Source organism: Salvia splendens, chromosome 7, assembly GCF_004379255.2.
Source record: "Salvia splendens isolate huo1 chromosome 7, SspV2, whole genome shotgun sequence".
Classification (NCBI taxonomy): domain Eukaryota; kingdom Viridiplantae; phylum Streptophyta; class Magnoliopsida; order Lamiales; family Lamiaceae; genus Salvia; species Salvia splendens.
In genome coordinates, this window is record NC_056038.1 from 26,126,465 (window position 1) to 26,144,533 (window position 18,069).

Below are 18,069 nucleotides of genomic sequence, written 5' to 3' on the forward strand. Positions count from 1 at the left end.
TCTCATTTTGACTTGGCACGGGTTGTAAGAAATTTTTTAACTTTGTGAAAAATATTGAGAAAATGGGTTAGAGCATCTCCAAGAGTAAAATTATATAAGTACCATATTTACCTTTTTTTTTCTTGAAAAAACATTCTCCAAGTGGAGAGGTATTTGAGAAAGAATGTTTGTTTTATAAAAGAACGTGAGTGGAATGAGTTAGTTGAATAGTAAATCCATTTACCTAAAATGGAAAAAATCAAATGAGAGTTTTAATCACAGACATGCCGAAATAATGGGGCTTTAAATTGCGGACAGAGGGAGTAATAATTTTTTGGATGTACGCCCTATGTCTTACTCTATGTATATTATTTCCTATTCGGCACATGATTGTATGTAGGGATGTCAATTGGGCTAACCCGTTCGAGTTCGGGTCAACCCACTCGGTTGCCGGGATATTTGGGTGCGGGCTATTCAGGTTTGAATTTTTCGAGTCATAAATTTTCAACCATAACCCTAACCCGTTGGGTTTTGGGCTAATCCATCGAGCTATTTGGTGAGAGGATGAAGATTTCGCGGATCAAGTTATATGGAAAAATAACCGACTGGGTGGATCAGTTTGCAAATGTCGTTGCGACTTGATCAAGGCGCTTCTCTCTCTCACAAAAAATATTTATAACTCCCTAACATGCAACCTACTTTTAACGGTAAAGCAGCAAGTACGAGGTCGATCCCATAGAGAAACTGGTGCGTTGAGTGTGTGTTTAGTGAACAGAGTTTGGTTGCGGCCACGCTTTAAGTTGAGAGTTTTAAACTACTGTATTAAACCAAACAGAATGTAACTATCTACTTGATCAAGGAACATATCATGCTGAAAACCGTAAACTGATCAGGTAAGCGACAGACTGAAAATAAATGACTTAGCTACTTTAACATGCTACGAATCTACGAAACACTTTTCCATTCAACATTATGCAAGCTCAAACTTTGGATCTGGGTATTTAAGACTAAACTAAGCTCAAATAGTCAACAAGATTTCCGAAAACAAACAACTTTGATTTAAAACAGAACTCAGAACAGATCTTGGAAAATGCGGAATATAAAACAAGAACGATTGCTTTCAACTACTTGACAAATACGAAATTGAACTAAGTAACTAGAACTGAAATGAAAGAAAGTGATAGATCCGAGAGATCCTCGGTCGGAAACTGAAACGGCGGTGAACGGATCTGGATCTCTCTGTCGCGCTCCCTTCTACTCTCTAGCTAACCATTCTAACTCTCTACTGGAAAACGGAACTAAAACTACTGATAAAAGAAAATAAACGGGAGAAGAAAGAAAAAACCCAAAAAAACTCTTTAGCTATGGCGATGCGCCCTCTATTTATAGGCTCTTCGTAACAACCTCCAGCTGTGATAACAAATTTGGCAGCGAATCTTCGTCCTTGCTGCGTCTCATCCGTCGATATGTGTCCTCCTTCTAGAATGTAGTGGTCCTTGATAACCGGTTGAGGATCTCTTGTCAGCGCATCGGATATACGTGCCTTCTTTCTGTTTCGTAGTGGCCCCTTGGCTAACTGCTTGACTGTCAACTTGATCAACCCACACTCTTTTTAGCTTTTTTTGCCTTTTGCGCCAGCATGATCAGTTTGGCCTTGCTGCCCTTGGTCAAGCGGCATTCCTGCACAATTAACACTCCCTTTCCGCGTAAAACTGATCAAGTAGCCTACATTTTACCCTATAAACCAATGCATGAAATAGGCCTTATCAATATTCTAAAAACTTTAAAAAATAATCTCTTGTAATAAAAATTTTCCTCTATAAAATGATTTTAAATTTTAGATATTTTTTTTTCTTAGTTTTAGAATCATGTAAAATCTTCAAATTGTCATAGTCTTTCTTCTCAATCAACTACAACTTAAACAAAGATAAATCAAAATTAAATCAATCAATTTGAATTTAAACTTGTGTTTTGTGTCATTATTTTGGCATTGTTTATAATTAATTCTTTATGAAAATTAAAAATCATATCATAAAAATATAAAAGAAACCCCTACAATTTAATATGTTTTAATTAAAAGTTGCAACCCGTTCGGGCCAACCCATTTAACCCGCCAACCCATTCGGGCTAACCCGTTTAGCCCGTTTTGTATTTGTGTTACAAAATTACAGCCCTAACCCATTAATTTTACCAGGCTATTCGGACCGACCCACAGATTTCGGATTGGATTGACATCCCTAATTGTATGCATTTTTGTTTGTTAGTTGAGTGGAGACTGAATAAAGTGGATCACATAATAAAATAGAGATAAGAGCACCGCCGAAGGGCAGCGAACGGCGGTAGCTGGAGGAGCGTGCTCGACCGAGCGAGATGGGCGCCTATTGAGCGCGCCGATCTCCATTTTCAATTTTATTTTATTATTTTTAATGTTTTTCTATGTTTTTTTACTCCTGTTTATTTCATTTTTGTAATTTTATATTTGATCAACAATTAATACTCCATGCGTCCACGAAAAATAACCTAATTTTGTCATTTTAGAATGTCCACAAAAATAGTCTTATTTCTAAAAATAGAATGTTTCTCTCTCATACGTTTACCACTTTTTCTCCTCTCTTCCTTACTTTACTTACTTTTTCTAGTACATATCTCTCTTACTTTACCTCATTTTTCTCCTTCTATCTTACTTTACCAGTTTTTCATTAAAACTCGTGCCCGTTCATAAATGGAACTGTTTTTTGTAGACGGATGGAGTATGAATTATAGAGATAGTGAGACAGGCTGAGGATAGGTTGAGGATGGGCTAAGATGGATTGAAAATGGGCTGAGAGATAAGTTGCTAATGTGGCAGGAGAAAATTAAAGATGGGCTATAGAAGGGATGTCCACTACTGTGAATGCTCTAATGATATTTTCATTTTTAAAAATTGGCAATTAGAGGAGACATCTAAAAGAAGGAAATATGTCACTTTGAATGGAACAGAAAAAAGAATACTTATTCTCAAACCTTATTAAATATTAGTAGTGTAAATATATATTCCCTCCATTCCCATATTTCTTTATTTGGACAATCCCCAATAAATATTTTATTTTATTTTTATTATTTTTAGTACGTGGATCTCACATTCTAATAGCTCTCATTATACTTACAATTTTTATAAAATTAGTAGGACTATAGGATCTACCCTCCACTAATGTTTTCTATCTATTTTTCTATTTTTATTATAAAGTCAAAAAATTTCTTAAAATACGCATTTGTTAAATATGAGACATTTAATAGGGTGGGACGTAGTTAGAATGACATTTGATAAATCTTGAATTATCGAATGATTTATTGAATTGTTGAATAAATCATGACATTGAACATATAATCAAATATATGTGTAATAAAAATAAATCATAAACAAATCTTTAAAATTTTCAAAGCATATTTTAAGATTAATTGATCTTTGTACTTTATACCTTTTAAGTATTATAAGAAGTAATTGAAATTTATACTTTATACACTTAAAGTAAGGATGTCAATTTAATCCGAAACTCATGGGTCGGTCCGAATAGCTAGCAAAATTAACGGGTTAGAGCTAAAATTTCGCAACTTATATACAAAACGGGCTAGCCCATTAGAATTGGCGGGTTAACCAGGTTATTCTGAACGGATTGCGGGTCAGCCCGAGGGATTGCAGTTTTTAATTAAAAAATATTAAGTTTTAAGTTTTTCTTCGTATACTTTTGGATTTTATGCGCTACAGTTTACTATTTTTTTTTCAATTTTCATTACACCCCTTTCTACTCGGTTCCATTACCAACTTTACAGTGACTTGTAAGATATAATTTCTTATTTTCATAAAAAATCAATTATAATCAATGCCAAAATAATGACACAAATAGAAGCTTCAACTCAAATTGATTGCTCTAGTTTTGATTTATCTTTGTGACCAAAATGAAAGGCTCAACTCCAACTTGTTAAATGGTATAGACAACATATTTAGAGAAGAAAGCAATGGGAGAAGATAATTGTATTTGATTGAATGATGAAATGGTACTCAACACCCATATATTTATAGGGATGTTGGTGACCTTTGAGATCCTACAATAAATGTATATTCATGGAACTACACTATTATTGGAACATGCACATCTTCAATGCTTCTTGGAACTCCATTCTTGGAACTCTATTATTCTTTAATGCTTATTGATACTTCCCCTTTTCTCAACACTCCCCCTCAAATTGAGTGGTGGGATCTCCAAAACTCAATTTGGAAAGCACATCTTCAAAGCTCCTTGAGTTGACTGCTTTAGTTAGGATGTCGGCAAGTTGATCCTCAAAGCGAACAAAAGGGAGTTCGACAATCTCATTCTCAATGTTTTCTTTGATGAAGTGTCTGTCAACCTCCACATGCTTCGTTCGATCATGTTGTACTGGATTTTGTGAGATGCTTATAGCGGCTTTGTTATCACAATACAACTGGCACTTGCTTGGAGAGAGATTAATCTCTTTCATCAATCTCCTTAACCATAAAATCTCGGTCAACCCACTTTTAATCCCACGAAATTCTGCTTCAGCACTCGAAAGAGCCACCACCTTCTGCTTCTTGCTTCTCCATGTTACCAAATTACCTCCAACAAAGGTAAAGTAGCCTGCTGTAGACTTCCTATCGTTTGGGTTCCCTGCCCAGTCAGCATCTGTATAACCATGAATCTCAAGATGCCCATTTTTGGCGAACAACACTCCATGCCCTGGAGTTCCCTTCAAATACCGACAAATCCTAAGTGCTGCCTCCATGTGATCTGTCTGCGGCTTATGCATGAACTGACTTACGACCCCAACTGCATAGGCAATATCTGGCCTAGTGTGCGAGAGATATATGAGTTTTCTGACCAGTCGCTGATATCGACTACGGTCAGCCAACTTGGCTCCTTCTCTGATTTGTAATCCGTGATTAACTGTCAGAGGAGTGTCTGCTGGTTTACATTCCAGTAGGCCAGTCTCTGCTAGGATGTCCAAGATATACTTCCTTTGTCGCAGAAAAATTCCTTTGGTTGACCTTAGCACTTCAATCCCAAGAAAGTACTTGAGATTCCCCAAGTCCTTCATCTCAAATTCCTGAAAAAGATTTTTCTTTAATTCCTCAATCTCTTCTAGGTCGTCACCTGTAATAATCATGTCATCAACATATATGATTAAACATGTGATCTTATCACCCTGCTTCTTAAAAAATAGCGTATGGTCTGAATTGCTCTGTGTATATCCATAGCTAATCATTGCCCCAGCAAACTTCCCAAACCATACTCTTGGAGATTGCTTCAATCCATACAAGGTCTTCCTCAATCGGCACCCTTCACCTGCTTTAAAATCTGTTGCAAAACCTGGGGGTGCCTCCATGTAAACTTCTTCTTCCTTCTTCAACTCTCCATGTAGGAAGGCATTCGTCACATCAAACTGGTGTAATGGCCAGTCCCTATTAGCAGCAATGGATAACAACACCCGAATAGTGTTCATCTTAGCTACTGGAGAGAAGGTCTCAGAATAGTCAACTCCATATGTCTGAGTATAGCCTTTTGCGACAAGTCGTGCCTTGTACCTTTCTATCGAGCCATCAGGTCTTCTTTTGATAGTGAAGACCCATCGACAACCCACTGGTCGCTTCCCTTCTGGTAGAGCACATTTCTCCCATGTGTGGTTTCGAATCAGTGCATCAATCTCTTTCTTCATTGCTTCCCTCCAATGCTTGTATTTCATAGCTTCTTCCCATGTCTGTGGTATTTCTTCTTCCTCATATAGTGCATTCTCGAAAGCCCGAGCCATCTCTGATAAATGGCCTTTGGCTAGGTTCACAACAGAGTACCGCTTTTTCCTGTCAATCCTCTCTGGTGTATACCTTTTGGGTGGAACTCCTCTGTTTGACCTTGGTGGAAGTATGTACCTCCCAGTGTCAGGGTCAACTCCTTCGACCTCGACTTCCTCAATTTCCCTTTCTTCGGTCTCAATTGAATTTTCTTCTGCACTTACAGTGTTAGCCAAACAATTATCTGTATCCACGGGATTACTTACATTGGATAACCTTAACGGAGAAATATTTGAGGCGATGCCACCTTCTACGATGGACTCTACCACATCAGAGACTTGCTCAGCAGAATTGCTTACTGTTTTCTCTGATAGATCCGCATCAGGATTGCTTGGCGTTGGCAGTGGCATTGAGATCCAACTTAGCGGGTCCGTATCATTGTTATCCCTAACATTACTCTCCCCCTGACCGCTAAGATGGGTAAAGAAGTACTCAGTTTCAAGAAAGTTGCAGTTCATTGTAACAAACATCCGGTTGGACTTTGGATCGAAACACCTATACCCCTTTTGATTTACCCCATATCCTACAAAAACACATTTGATAGCGCATGGGGATAGTTTAGTTCTTTCATGTTTAGGAATGTGGACAAAAACAGAGCATCCGAAGACGCGAGGTTCAAGAGTCAAGGGCGGAGGAATTTTTGTGAAGGTGGACAAGACTTGTAGAGGAGTTTTGTGTTTGAGAATACTTGTGGGCAATCGGTTTAAGAGATAGGCTGAGGTGGCAATGGCTTCTGGCCAGAAGTGTTTCGGGGCTTTTGACTCTATAAGCATAGAACGAGTCATTTCGAGGAGAGATCGATTTTTCCTTTCTGCCACACCGTTTTGTTCGGGAGTATGAGCACATGTGGTTTGGTGTATAAGGCCTTTGTTTTGGAAGAATTGTTTCATGGTAGAATTAACGAACTCCCCCCCCCCATTATCTGACCGAAGGACCTGGATGGTTTTGTGAAACTGAGTATGGATAAGGTTATAGAAATGGGTAAAGTGTGACAAAACTTCAGATTTTTGTTTCATGAAATATATCCAGGTCATGCGAGTGCAATCATCCACAAAAACTAAGAAATATCGAAAACCTTGCCCCCCAATAACTGGTGCGGGCCCCCAAACATCAGAGTGTACTAAGGCAAACGGGGTTTCAACACGAGTATTACTTAATGGGTAAGAGTTCCGATGACTTTTGGATAAAAGACAAGTTTCACAGTACATATCATGCTTAGGAATAATACTAGGAAATAACAATTTTAAGTAACCGATAGATGGATGACCCAAGCGCCGATGCCAAAGCCAAGCTTTCCGGTCAGCTGATCCGTGAGTTAACATGGCAGTCCCTTTTTGAGCTATCTCATCCACATAGTAAAGCCCATCACGTTCAGTGCCACGCCCAATTATCTCCCCGGTTCGGATATCCTGCAACAGACAAAATTGTGGCTGCATTAGTAACGTATAATTCAATTCCTTTGTGACATGACTAATGGATAATAACTTATGAGACATCGAAGGAATATATAGACAATTTGATAACTGCAAAGTTGGGGAAATGTTAACGGTTCCAGCCCCCTCAACCACTGTAAATTCCCCATTGGCAGTTTGGATATGAGATTTTAGAGGTTTTTGAAGGTTGGTAAGGTCTGAGGCATCATATGTTATGGTATCGGTTGCCCCACAGTCAAAAATCCATTTATCAGTTTTCTCATGGCTATTAGATACTGCACACACAACTCCAAGCTTCTCGAGAGGCTGAAATCGATTTTGGCAAGTAGTTTGGGAAATTATGGAATTTTCAGGAGATTTGAGGGCTAATTGTGACTGAGAATTTTGGTGGGGTAAAACCTGCAATTTCCCAAAGATTTGGGGGCTTCCAATAAAAGAGCCCCCTAACCCTAATCTACATGAATCGGGCGCCGCCTCTTCCCTCATCAATTCTTCACTCCAATCACGAATAACACTCTCGTTTCCGCCGGTGACGAAGTTTGCTGCCCCGGTTGTGTTCACCGGCTGAGCAGCTTCATTTCCGGTCCTTCCTCCTGGCTGGACAGCACCGGCGGTTTGCGCGACCCCCTGCACGGCGTTGCCACCGTCGCCTCCAGCTGCTGCGGCGGCGTGCCCGCCACGGTTCCAGGGTGTTTGCGGTTGCGGCGGCTTGCCGTGCTTCTCTTCCCACCAATCTGGATACCCAATTAGTTCAAAGCATGAATCTTTTGTGTGTCTTTTCCGTTTGCAGTAGGAACACACCAATTTTGACTTGTCTTCTTCATCACTTTGCCGATTTCTGCCATTGCCGCCGCCGCGACCACCACCGTGGCTGCCGCAACCACCACCGTTGCTGCCGGTAGGGTTCTGCCACCCTCGGATGGCGAGGCCGGTTCCGATTCCATCCGTGGCAGCTGTTCCGCCGGTGTTTGCCTGTTGTAACACTCGGAGTCGTGTCTCCTCCTGCTGAATCAGGTTGTACGCATAGTCGACGGAGGGAAGCGGGTCCATTTTCAGTATCTCCCTCTTGGTTGTTTCATATTTGCTATTAATTGCATATAGAAACTGACATACTCTCTGATCTTGTATGAATTTGTTATGAATCTCCATATCCTCTGGACATTTCATTGGGTTCGTCTGTTTTTGATCAATTGAAATCCAGATCTCTCCCAACCGGCTCCATATTTCTTCTAATGAACTGATTCCTTGTCTTAGTGTGGTTGCTTTGAACTGAAGGTCATACACCTGGATTTTATCTCTTCCACTCCCATATGTGACGGCCAACGTATCCCAGATATGCTTCGTCGTCGGATGTTGTGAAACTCGACTAACCAGTCGAGGCTCGATGTTTGTATAACCAAGTGATCACACAGTGATCGGCTTGTTGCCACTGTGCGAAGGCTGGATCGGTTCGAGGTGGGGAAGGAGGCACTCCGATGACGTGAGAGACCATTCCCCGACCACTTATTGCCGTCTTTATCAATACGGACCAAAGGGCGTAATTTTCTCCATTTAACTTGTTCCTACCAATGTCGAGGGGCTGCGTGTCGATTCTGAATGGCACGACAGCTGTTTCTGGTGGATTTGGTTGGTTCATCGCAAAACTATTGCGCATAAAATTGGCAAACTGCCGGGCAAATTCATCTGCCATAGATGAATCTGAGGTTTCGGTTACTATATAGTTGTCATTTGACATTTTGGCTTATGGTTACAGGTACAACGGAAAAAGGAAAAACAAAAAAAATGAGAAGGGGCAGAGAAAGGCATCAAGGACGATGATGATACCTTATCTGAGTCCAAACCCGCTCTGATGCCATGTTAAATGGTATAGACAACATATTTAGAGAAGAAAGCAATGGGAGAAGATAATTGTATTTGATTGAATGATGAAATGGTACTCAACACCCATATATATATATGGATGTTGGTGACCTTTGAGATCCTACAATAAATGTATATTCATGGAACTACACTATTATTGGAACATGCACATCTTCAATGCTTCTTGGAACTCTATTATTCTTTAATGCTTATTGATACTTCCCCTTTTCTCAACACAACTAATATTAAAAACTATGAAAATTTAAAATATTTTACTTGATTCTAAAATAAGACCAAAAAAAGTATCTATATTTTAAAATTATTTAACAAAGAAAAATTTTGATTACAGGAGATTGTTTGAGTTAGCTTTTTGGCCTGAATAGCCCGATGGTTAGCCTTGAAACCCGGTGTATTAGAGTTAGGGTTGAAGCTTACAACCTGAAAAGTTTACAACCCGAATAGCCCGCAACCGAATAGCCTGACAACCTGAATGGGTTAGCCGAACCCGAACAAGATAGCACGATTGACATCTCTAATTTAAAGTAGTTTTGCACATTTTACAATTTTACAAATGCCCCTAAAACATGCGTAGTTGTTTAATAACGTATGTATGTGTATTTTTCTAATTAAAAACTCATTTTATGTTTTGTTTAATAACCGTATGTATGTGTATTTTTCTAATTAAAAACTCATTTTATTTTATACTCCATGTTTAGTTGTTTAATAAGTACAGCATTAGCGGAGTATATTTTAAAATTTTAAAGTCGATTATTTTTCACTTCGATTGATTCTTAGACAATGTAAAATGAGTAGAAGAAAAAGTTACCCAATCTAGTTTCATACGTGTATAACAACTAATCATTCAGTTAATAAGTACATTCTCGATTTAGAGGAGAGGTTTATCATTCATTTTTTAATACCAACAATAAATTTCTTATAAATACAAATCTGAAAACCACACATAACAAAATAGAACGTGCATCAAAGTTTCACCAGTTTTCTATACATCCATTGTCTTTGATCTGTCACCTCTCTCTCCGGACTTTGCTCTCGGAATAATTCATTGCAGAGCTCCGCATTCTGGAAGGTAAATGTGACAATTTTAATTTTCATCGCTTATGTTTTTCGTTTCCTTTTTTTTTTCTCATTTTTTGGTGTACAGAAATTTGTTTCGTTCAATTATTGCAATTTATTAAGCGTCGATTTTGCCTTCAAATGCCGATTAATTGTCTGGGTTTATTCCCCTAACGGCTACTGCTAATTTGAATAGATTCCACGAACTCAATTAAAGCGAACAAGCCGGCAATTGGCATTTAGGGCATAATCATTTTTTGTTGTTGTTGATATGGTAGAACTGCAGGGGTGATGGGTAATCGTTGTTTTGGTTTAATCTAGCGAAGGAAGGTTGCGATCAGCGATGTCAGGAGGCCAGCCATCGGGCTCGGGTCAACCCGACAAGGATCCATCCGTTCGACAATTTGTTGCGAATGGGGTTTCCATGCAAACAAGTGAAGTTGAAGCAAAGCTTGATGAGGGCAATATTCAAGAGGCTGAATCTGCTTTAAGAGATGGCTTATCACTCAATTCTGAGGTTTGATTATTGAAACGCCACCGTTTTTTAACTTCCCTAATTTGCTTATTAATTATTAGTGATATCTAGATTTATTAGTCAATGCTTTACAAGTCTGGGGCTTGTTTGTTTGCAAATTGTAATTTCCAAATTTTTTAGATGCTAGTCAACTGATAACTTAAACTATGCCCTACCATAAAGTCTACCTGACAAAGATTAAATTTTTATACCTACAACCTGAAAGAACTGGAAATTGGAAAAAATGATACCTGTTGACTCCTTGTCTGTCATTGTAATGAGAAAGAAAAAGTTGTTCTGTTGTTGGATATGTATTTAAGAAACTCATATTCTTGGCATTAAACTTTGTGCATAATAGTAGCTGATCTCTTTTGTTCCTACTTCAAGCCTGACACTTTTTCCGATTTTTTCTTCTCTTTTCGTTGCCTCCTCTGCAAGTTTTAAGTAAAAAAGGGAATGATTATTTTCTTTTCATCTCTTTTTTTCTAGTATAAGAGGAGGAACTTTTAGTGATCATCAACTGGCGATTTATAACATACGTTGACATTTGTGCGTAAATTTTATCGGCCAATGGGCTAGACCGAAATCCAAAAGTATAGGGGGTTATGGCCAAGAATTTTGATCCGAATTTTTTTTAGCTCAGTTGGCCCGAGTGCTGAGTCAAATAACCCGACAGTTTGATAGGGCTAGCCTAAAATTGAGTGGGTTTCCCCGATTGACACCCTAGCAAATACTCTTGTATTATGAAGTAACATTATTTGATAAAGATTTTTGTTGATAATATTCCTAGCCCCAAGTTTACCATTTTATCTCATCACTATAACAATTAATCCCAAAATGACATATTATTGAATTTTTAGGAAGCAAGGGCCCTTCTTGTAAAGTTGGAATATCAACGAGGAAATGTTGAAGGTGCTTTACGAGTCTTTGATGGTATTGATCTTCACGCAGCCATACAAAGGATGCAACAATCTCTAGGTGATAAGCCTACTACTACTAGTACCAAAAAGGGTCATACTCGCAGCGATTTAGGATCTGTAGTCTCACAGAATGCCACTAACCTTGTGCTTGAGGCCATATATCTAAAAGCTAAATCTCTTCAGAAGCTGGGGAAGTTAAGTGGTAATACTTTTAAAATTATTTCAAAAAAGTTATGAGATAATCTCAATTTCTTCCAATATACCATATTTTTCTAGAAAAAATTTAATTTCCTAGAGAACTTGTTCATTTGAATAATTTATCTGATTAGATACAATCTTCTCTTGATAAATTCTAGAGGCGGCTGAAGAGTGCAAGAGTGTGCTTGATGCAGTAGAGAAGATATTCCCTGATGGAATTCCTGATGTGTTGGTAGAAAATAAGCTTCAAGAAACTGTTAGCCATGCTGTCGAACTTCTCCCAGAGTTATGGAAACAAGCTGGACACTACACTGAAGCGATGGGTGCCTACCGCCGAGCCCTACTAAGTCAATGGAACGTTGACAACGATCGATGTGCGAGGATTCAAAAAGCATTTGCAGTTTTCTTGCTGTACAGTGGGTTTGACGTCAGTCCACCCAGTTTAGCTTCTCAGGTTGAGGGTTCATATGTACCTAGGAATAATCTGGAAGAGGCCATTTTACTTTTAATGATTGTTATGAGAAAGTTTTGCCTTGGTAAAGCCAAGTGGGATCCCTCAGTCCTAGAACACCTTACTTTTGCTCTATCTATATGTAGCCAAACTTCAGTTTTAGCAAAGCAGCTTGAAGAGGTTATGCCCGGAGCAATGCATCGTATCGAGCGATGGAAAGCTATGGCATTGGCCTTAAACGGAGCTGGACAGAATAATTCTGCCATAGAACTACTGAGAAAGTCATTACATCCACACGAGGAACCAGATGATATCATGTCCTTGCTGCTTGCAGCCAAAATATGCAGCGAGAATATTATTTTTGCTGCAGAGGGAGTCAAATATGCGCAAAAGGCAATAATTAACGCACTCGAATCAAAACCACATTTAAAAGGTGTTGGTCTCCGAATGTTGGGCCTTTGCTTAGGAAAACAAGCAAAAAATTCTTCCTCAGATTCTGAGAGATCTCGTCTTCAGTCAGAGGCTCTGAAATCATTAGAGAGTGCATTAGCCTTAGAGCCTGAAAACTCTGATCTCACATTTGAGTTGGGAATTCAATACGCTGAACACCGGAATCTCGATGCAGCTTTTCGATATGCCAAACAGTATTTAGATGCGACAGGTGGATCTATGATAAGAGGCTGGAGACTTCTTGCTTTGGTTCTATCTGCCCAACAGCGCATTTCGGAGGCTGAAGTGGTTACTGATGCCGCATTAGATGAAACTTCGAAGTGGGATCAAGGACCACTCCTGAGGATGAAAGCAAAGCTAAAAGTTTCTCAGTCACTGCACAAGGATGCAATTGAGACTTACCGCTATCTTCTTGCATTGGTACAAGCCCAAAGAAAAAGTTGTGGAGCTCTTGCAAGTGCACCTCAGGTTGAATTCTGGATATCTATATTGAGGATGTTCTATGCCAATCCCTTTATTTGAATTTATGATTCTTGAACATTTGCCATCTTTATGGTCAACCTTTAGTTTCATAGCAATCATAATCTAATGTATGTTGTATAGGTTGAGGATGGGAATGCAAATGAATATGAAGTTTGGCATGGACTTGCAAAATTATACTCTATTATTTCTCATTGGAAGGATGCAGAGGTATGTTTGGGGAAAGCCAGAACGCTGAAAGAGTATTGTCCAGAAACACTGCACACAGAAGGTAAGAACTCTCAAACTCTTTGCCTTGTTACTCGTAAAGTTTAAAAGAAAAATAAATTGAAAGCGACACATAACTTGTTCGGCACGGGATTTTGTGCATTGTTGTTTTGTGTGTTAAGTGGAGAGAGAATAAAGTAGAGAGAATAGTGTTTTTTTAGAAACGTTGTTCTTTGAGTCGGACATCCCAAAAAGGAAAATGTATCACTTTGAGTAAAACAGAGGTTGTAATATTTTCTTAAGTATCTATGTCTTTTCAGATTCTATGAAAATAAGAGGTGAATAATGGTCTTCGTTGAGTTTAATATGTGGCACCAGTAGTCCAGGATCCATGTCTTTCCAGATTCTATGAAAAATGTGCTGCAATTAGTTTCTTCATAAATGCTTTTCTTCTTTCAATTTCCATCAACTTTAATAGCTAGAGAGATGAAGGTGATGGTGATCCAATCAACTGATATATTGTTAAAAACTATTCATGACTCCATGTATTGTATAAGCTACCTAAGCAGGATATAGAATGAGGCGGCTAACAAAACTTCATAAGGCTGTTTTAAAGTTAGTAATGATTTTCTATTAAATGAGAAGGGACTGAAATGGTGAGTCCTACCTCCATTCCATTCCTTCCCCATTCCATTCCATCATACCAAGCATCTCATAAAAGTCTATCAATTAAACACGATGAGAAGGTAAATTGTGACATTCCATTTGAATGAACTGAATGCAATCCAAAGAAATGGTCTATTCTAAGAGCTAATTATTATAAAAATATAAAAGCACCCTCATATATGAAAGAGATGTAAACCCAAGTTCAGACTGACCATACAAGAGATAGATCTTCTGAAGAATGAGGCCTATATACTCATTAGTTTCATCTTCTTGGTTTATGGTGAATTAACCAAAGTTGTGGGGAAACGGTGAGCAACACTTGTGCTCAAACAAAGTTGTGGGAATATGTGTGAGCAATACTCACAATAGTGTGCTCAATTTGCCATTTTTGTCCGAGCCACAAGAGTGTACCCATTCCTTTTCTGCCCCTTAATATATTTTAATCCATCTTTTTCAACTTATGTACAACAATATCTAGGATGATCGACATCCTATATTCTTTAACAACAAGGGTGGGACCCTTTCTCCACTTACTAAAGTAAAATACCCCTGCAAGAAAAGATGGGACCACTTCACTTCTCCAATCAAAACCACCGCTACCTAATTTTTATTAAAACCTTTGCCCATAAGGGACATGAAATCAGTAAAACCTAGTGGAGTTGATATGTTTTGTAGGCTCGTTGAAGTTTCAGGAGTTTCCATCTAGTTTATGGATATTGACAAATGCTGTTTGGTATTTGCCTTTAGGGTGGCAGAATAATAATATTTCCTTTTATGAGTCATGGAAATATTATTTTCTTTGATTAAGTACACATTTATTTTCTATAAAGAGAAACAAAAGCCATCCGAGTTTATAATTAAAAGGTTAAGCCCCATTTACATACATAAATAGTAAAATAAAACCATACTTATATTATATGTAGAGCTTCTTCTTCTGTTGAAAATTCCTCATCCAGGAACCTGTTGAAAATTCCCCATCCAGGAACCTTTCTGAGACTTGTCAAGTTTCGGTGAAACTTCTTTGCTGCATGTCAAATCATGTTAGATATTTGTTTCAACAGTTGAATCAAGGGTGGAAGTTTTCGTACTGCAAAAATATACTCTTGATTATACCACTAAATATGCGCATAATACATGTTATATTATTCTACTCATTACGGAAAGATCTTAGATTTGTTAGAGTGCTATGGAGTACAATATTATTATACTTCCTCGCTTATTTGTAATTACACTAGTTACTTATGAGTAGTCTTTTCGATATTTTTATATAATTATTATTTCAAAAACTTGGTTTAACAAGGCATGGCATAATCTAGTCATAGTATAATTCAGAATTATTATAGTATTAAATTGTAGTATTAGAAAAGTGCTAGTACAGGAATGCTTAAGACTTGGTGATTATGATAAAATGATATTTATTGTTCATTATCAGTTGAAATAATACAACACGTCTATCATAGATCTTGCGTGTTGACATATGTAATTCATGCCTGTTAAGGTTTCTTAGAATCAAGAGAATTTTGATGGGGATGGGAATGGGAATGGAGAGGTTGAATTGATAAACATTCTTCTAAATATCTTTGGGCGCTGCTCACCCTTTAGTTCATTAGCCTTTATATCATTTTTTAACTCAGAATGTTTTGTATATGTTCTAATTTTAGCATTTAATTCAACAGTAGAGCACAAATATCATGTCAAATTACAAGAATGTAGAGCCACAAAGAAGAAGCCTACTATGGCCTGAAATGGGACAATAGGCTAAAATTGTGGCACACATTTTTGTTCAGTTTTGTGTAGAACAGAGTTGGTGATGATTGTGGTCCTCACGGATAACTGAAAGAGTAGTGTTTGGAGGTGTCGATGAAACAAAGAAACATGCTTAATTTCCTACTCATATTTTGTTTCAGGTGTTATGCATGAAAAACAAGGGCGTATAAATGAAGCTTTGGCTGGGTATATCAATGCCCTTTTGCTGGAACCAAAATACGTACCTTGCAAGATTCTAATTGGCTCGGTTTTGTCTAAAATGGGACCCAAGATGTTGCCAGTGTGTAGAACTCTACTTTCAGATGCATTGAGGATTGAACCCACCAACTACATGGCTTGGTACCAGTTAGGCATAGTTCACAAGGTCGATGGGCGGATGGCTGATGCTGTCGACTGTTTCCAGGCAGCATCGATTCTTGAAGAATCTGAACCAATCGAGAGTTTCAGTTCCATCTCTTGATTTCTTTCTAACCAAATCCAAGTATCATTCTTTGATTCTTTGTTACTTTTCTTGTTTCTGTAATGATGTTATATATAGCTGCCTTCGAGGTGAAGTGAAACGCTCGATATCATTAACATTGTAATTCTTTCTGCAGAACTGCTACGACCTTCAGAGATATTCGTTACTGGCAAACCCTGTAATTGTTCATTGTTGAGTGAGGGGTTAAAAAATGATGAAAGAAAATAATAGAAGAGAAATTGATAGAATTTTGGGAATTGTATTAATTGTATCAGGTTGGTATTTCTTAATTTTGCGTAGTCATATAAATAAGATGAAATAGTCATATTTTTTGATGGGGTGGAGGAATGTAACTGCTGGGAGGGAGCCTAGATTGAGAAGAATTCTCTGGCTTTAAATTGACAAGTGTTTATTCATTCCTTGATTATGCGCAATCTCATTTAGATGTTAACTAGTAGTACTACTATTTAGAATAACCCAAACTATCAACTTTGTTCCTAAAAATTCTTATTTCTTAGTACTACTATGTAAGTATAAGATTACAATCGTCTCTCACGAAATTCAGTTAAAAGATTAAAATTGAAAAATAGCAAAAGTAATTAAATATTGAGACGTATGTTAACTAAATAACCAAAAACTATTAGCCACGTTGCTATTTTGATGAAGGCTGATTAACATTTCACTTCCTCCATATTTATAGGATATTGTTATTTATTTTAGCAGTTGAACTATAAGCGGATCTAGAAAATGAAACTCGTGGGTCGGACACGTGTTACTACTCTAATTTTATATTATATTCGATGTCGTTGTCCTCATCATCTACAATAAAAAGAATCAATTGTACACAACATATATCATTCATGATGTAAACTCTCATTTTCCTACCACAATATGACGTGAAAATCACAATTTGCCATGAACATGTATTATTTGACTTTCAACTTATAAAAAATTAAATATGTTAAAGGTAAAATCGCAAGAACTCGAAAAAATATCACCTTAGGTCGCTTGAAAATCATTAAACACATTTTAAGTCCTCCACTTATTTTTTCCTACTTTATCTCTGAACTCCTTTGGCGTACTTTATCTAAATTTTTGATATTGTACGAAGAGTGAACTACCTTAAAAGTCCATAACTTTTCTGGGTTGTGACACCATAGACCCATAACAAAAAAAAAAAACGCTAAAGAACCCTAACGTTAAATATAGTCACGAATCATGTTTTTTTCGGACCAAAACCCCCTTAGGCCCTAAAAGGCATTTTTGTCAATCCATTATATTGCTGACATGTAATTTTCGCAACATTTCTGTCAGCTACTTCTTATGTAATTTTCTATCCGTCCGCAACTTCTTATGTAATTTTCTAATAAGTTATGGTACTTCATACGTAATTAAAAATTTGTCATTATTTACACTTTCTAATTTTTTTATAATATACAGATTTATCATTATCTGCATTAATTAATATGAAAATAATAAAATGAGACCCTTTCTTCCTTATAAAACTCATTGTCTGGTATTTTTCCGTGTTTCTATTTCCCCTAATTTTTATTTGTTTTTCACCTTGATTTATAGATCAATTTTATTTATTATGAAAATATCCTAAATTTTCTGTATTAATTTAAAAATTTACAATGTCTTAATTTCAAATATTACTATTAATAAAAAAATCTCCAAGGATTAAATAGCTAATATGACATGCTAGAATATTTTCAAAATATTACTCATGTTTCAATTTTTTTATCATGAATGGCAAAAGACTATGCAA

The 18,069-nt window shown here is 37.4% G+C and overlaps 1 protein-coding gene across 4 annotated transcripts; it reads left to right on the forward strand.

Annotated features, from left to right (window-relative positions):
* The first annotated feature begins 10,047 nt into the window (after positions 1 to 10,047).
* On the forward strand, positions 10,048 to 16,460 carry LOC121811023 (protein NPG1-like). 4 transcript variants are annotated; one of them, XM_042211773.1, is made up of 6 exons: positions 10,048 to 10,201; positions 10,467 to 10,705; positions 11,563 to 11,824; positions 11,979 to 13,189; positions 13,325 to 13,472; positions 15,982 to 16,460. In XM_042211773.1, exons 2-6 carry the CDS (start codon positions 10,532 to 10,534, stop codon positions 16,299 to 16,301), a joined length of 2,115 nt encoding a protein of 704 aa, XP_042067707.1. In that variant the 5' UTR covers positions 10,048 to 10,201; positions 10,467 to 10,531; the 3' UTR covers positions 16,302 to 16,460. The 4 variants fall into 4 exon arrangements, with proteins under 4 accessions (XP_042067707.1, XP_042067708.1, XP_042067706.1 ...); XM_042211774.1 differs by having other exon boundaries at positions 10,510 to 10,705; XM_042211772.1 differs by having other exon boundaries at positions 10,061 to 10,201; positions 10,475 to 10,705.
* Positions 16,461 to 18,069: the final 1,609 nt, after the last annotated feature.